The 2,518-nt window shown below is 29.7% G+C and overlaps 1 protein-coding gene across 1 annotated transcript in view; it reads right to left on the reverse strand.

Moving 5' to 3' along the window:
- LOC105620404 (transmembrane GTPase Marf) overlaps window positions 1-2,518 on the reverse strand; it is a 124,393-nt gene that overhangs the window by 28,528 nt on the left and 93,347 nt on the right. Inside the window, exon 9 of the mRNA XM_012201901.1 lies at window positions 81-277. Coding sequence (XP_012057291.1) covers window positions 81-277 — 197 coding nt within the window. The remainder of the gene's footprint in view (window positions 1-80; window positions 278-2,518) is intronic.

The following is a 2,518-nucleotide window of genomic DNA, read 5'->3' on the forward strand; positions in this document are numbered from 1 at the left end:
TATATATATATATATATGTATATATATATATATATATATATATAGATAGTGTGTATATAGATATAAATATTATAACATACTGTTGTACTTGATGACTGCAATTTGCAGAAGTCAGATCTACAATTAATCGCAGTTTCTTGGTAGCATGCGTAACATATTGTCGCTTAAATTCACGTTCTTTTGCTTTATTAGTCCATGTTAAACGTTCGTAGAGATATAAAGCTCCATATATAGTACCAATTATAGCAATTAATCTCCAACCTACTGTTTTTAACATCTAAAAAAAAACATATATTTGTGGAATCTTGTTTTCTTTTATAACTCTCTTCTCTATAAATAACAATATATATGCACGCGTGCGCGCACGCATAGAATATTCTAACTAATTTGAGAACTACTGTAACAAATTTGGGAGATTTTCCCATAAATTTGTGAATTTTTTCTTTTCACTAAGGAATTTTTGGGGATATAAAAAGTTTAAAAAAATTTTGAGAGACTTTTTAAAAGGAAAATATAAAAAAACATTCAAATTACGGATAAAACATTGAAAAAAAATCTCAATATGGGGAAAACTTTCGAACAGATTTAGCAACATTGTTGAGCGCTTTGAGAAGATTCTAAACTGTAAACCGAACTCTGACGGGATTGTTGTTTTATCAACTTACACACACATATAATTTAAGAAAGGATATAGCAAGATTTCATACATAATCCATCGCCATAAGGAATAAAATAAATACTCAGCTAAAAGAATGTTCCAAGTTTTATCCCAAAAGAGCCACATAATTTCGAGATATTAAAAAAAAACGAATTTTCATTAGTATTTTTTTCTTTGTTAAATCTAAACGGATTTTTACAAAAAAATCATGGATATAAAGAATATCAGAAAAATTAGAATAAAGAATTTTTTGTCGTTCTTGGTTCAAAATTTTATTTAAAAAAATTTTTAAGAATTTTTAAATCGCTTTTTATATATGATCTGACTCTTTAAAAGCTCGTAGAGTAAAATGTCACTCCAAGAGATTGAAAATTAAACCTGTTTTAAAAGAGTGAAAATATTATTAGTCTTGTTTAAAGTTCCTGAGTAGTCGCAACGGCCATGTTGAAATCGTGACGTAAGAAGCGGAATAACACGTTAATTTATGTTACATGCATTTAATAAAAACAATTTGAATGAAACAAAATGACCAGATCACTTTAAAATATTTGTAAAAATCGATAAAAAGTGTCCTTTCCTCTCATGACAGTCAATAAATGATCGTAAAAGGCACGTAAAATGAGTCTATATATGGGCAGAAACACACGGTCCGACAGCTGTTGAAACGAGTAAAATATACACTTTTACATATAAAATTCCAAAGTAACTTTAATTTTCATCGATTATTTCATCGACTTCGATAATACAAAACAAATCACATTTTCACAATTAAGCAAATAATAACGAAATATTATAGCACGCAACATAAAATTCAGCCATTTATCATGGTGCGACAATATAACACACACAATCATGAACCCATGTCCGTGTGCTCGCCTGCGGCGCGCCAAGAGTGAACGAAACAGCGAGCTTCTTCTCACACTAGTCGCTTATTTCAAGTAACCGAAAATACTTTCTCTCGGTTGCTCAGTGCCCTAGGCATCAATAAGAAGCGAAGGGCATCCTAAATAACATAGAAGTTTTAATAAATTGTAATAATAGTGTTGTGCCCCTCCCCTTAATTCAGAATAATATAAATCATATTAAAACGCAACATTTTATGAGATATTTAATTGTTTTTCACGCGCGTTATATAGTATACCTCTCCTTTATAAACTCAAGAGTAGCAAGAATAGATCAATAGAAGTAGAATTTTATCGGAAAAAAATTATAAACCAGCATTTCTTTTCATGTCAAAAAGTCTCGGAAAGTCATCAGAAAAGAAATGCATATGTTCGAGACTCGAGACTTGTGAAGAAAATATGCGAAAAAAATCGAATAGTTGCAAAAACTACGCTTTTCGCTTATAAAATGAAAGATATTGATTGTATAAAAAAAAATCGGTATAAAAAAATATAAGTATTCGAAATACCTACAAAATGAAACGTGGAACATTAAAAGCTTCATACGTTATTTGATATGAAGCATTAACAAAATTATTTCCATTTTTTTTTTAAAAAAGATCCACTTTTTAAAGGCGTTCTATAATAGTCTAACTGCAAAAAATCATTTTGTTATTAAGTGTACATACAATTCTTGAAGAAAAAAATCAAAAAAATTGCTGCAACTGCTCAAAGATGAAGAAATTAAGTTTTCCGCAGACAGATTTTTAGTGAATAAATGGCTTATTGCAAAAACTAATGAACTTTTCAGGCTTGTTCAGATGCTAGATTTATTCATCATTACGAGGGCTACATTTTACAAGAATTTCAAAGCTTTGCGTTTAAATTTCAACAAACAGAGAGAGAGAGAGAGAGAGAGAGAGAGAGAGAGAGAGAGAGAGAGAGAGAGAGAGAGAGAAGAAGAAGAAAGTAAAAGTAA

Source organism: Atta cephalotes (assembly GCF_000143395.1).
Source record: "Atta cephalotes unplaced genomic scaffold scaffold00026, whole genome shotgun sequence".
Taxonomy (NCBI): Eukaryota; Metazoa; Arthropoda; class Insecta; order Hymenoptera; family Formicidae; genus Atta; species Atta cephalotes.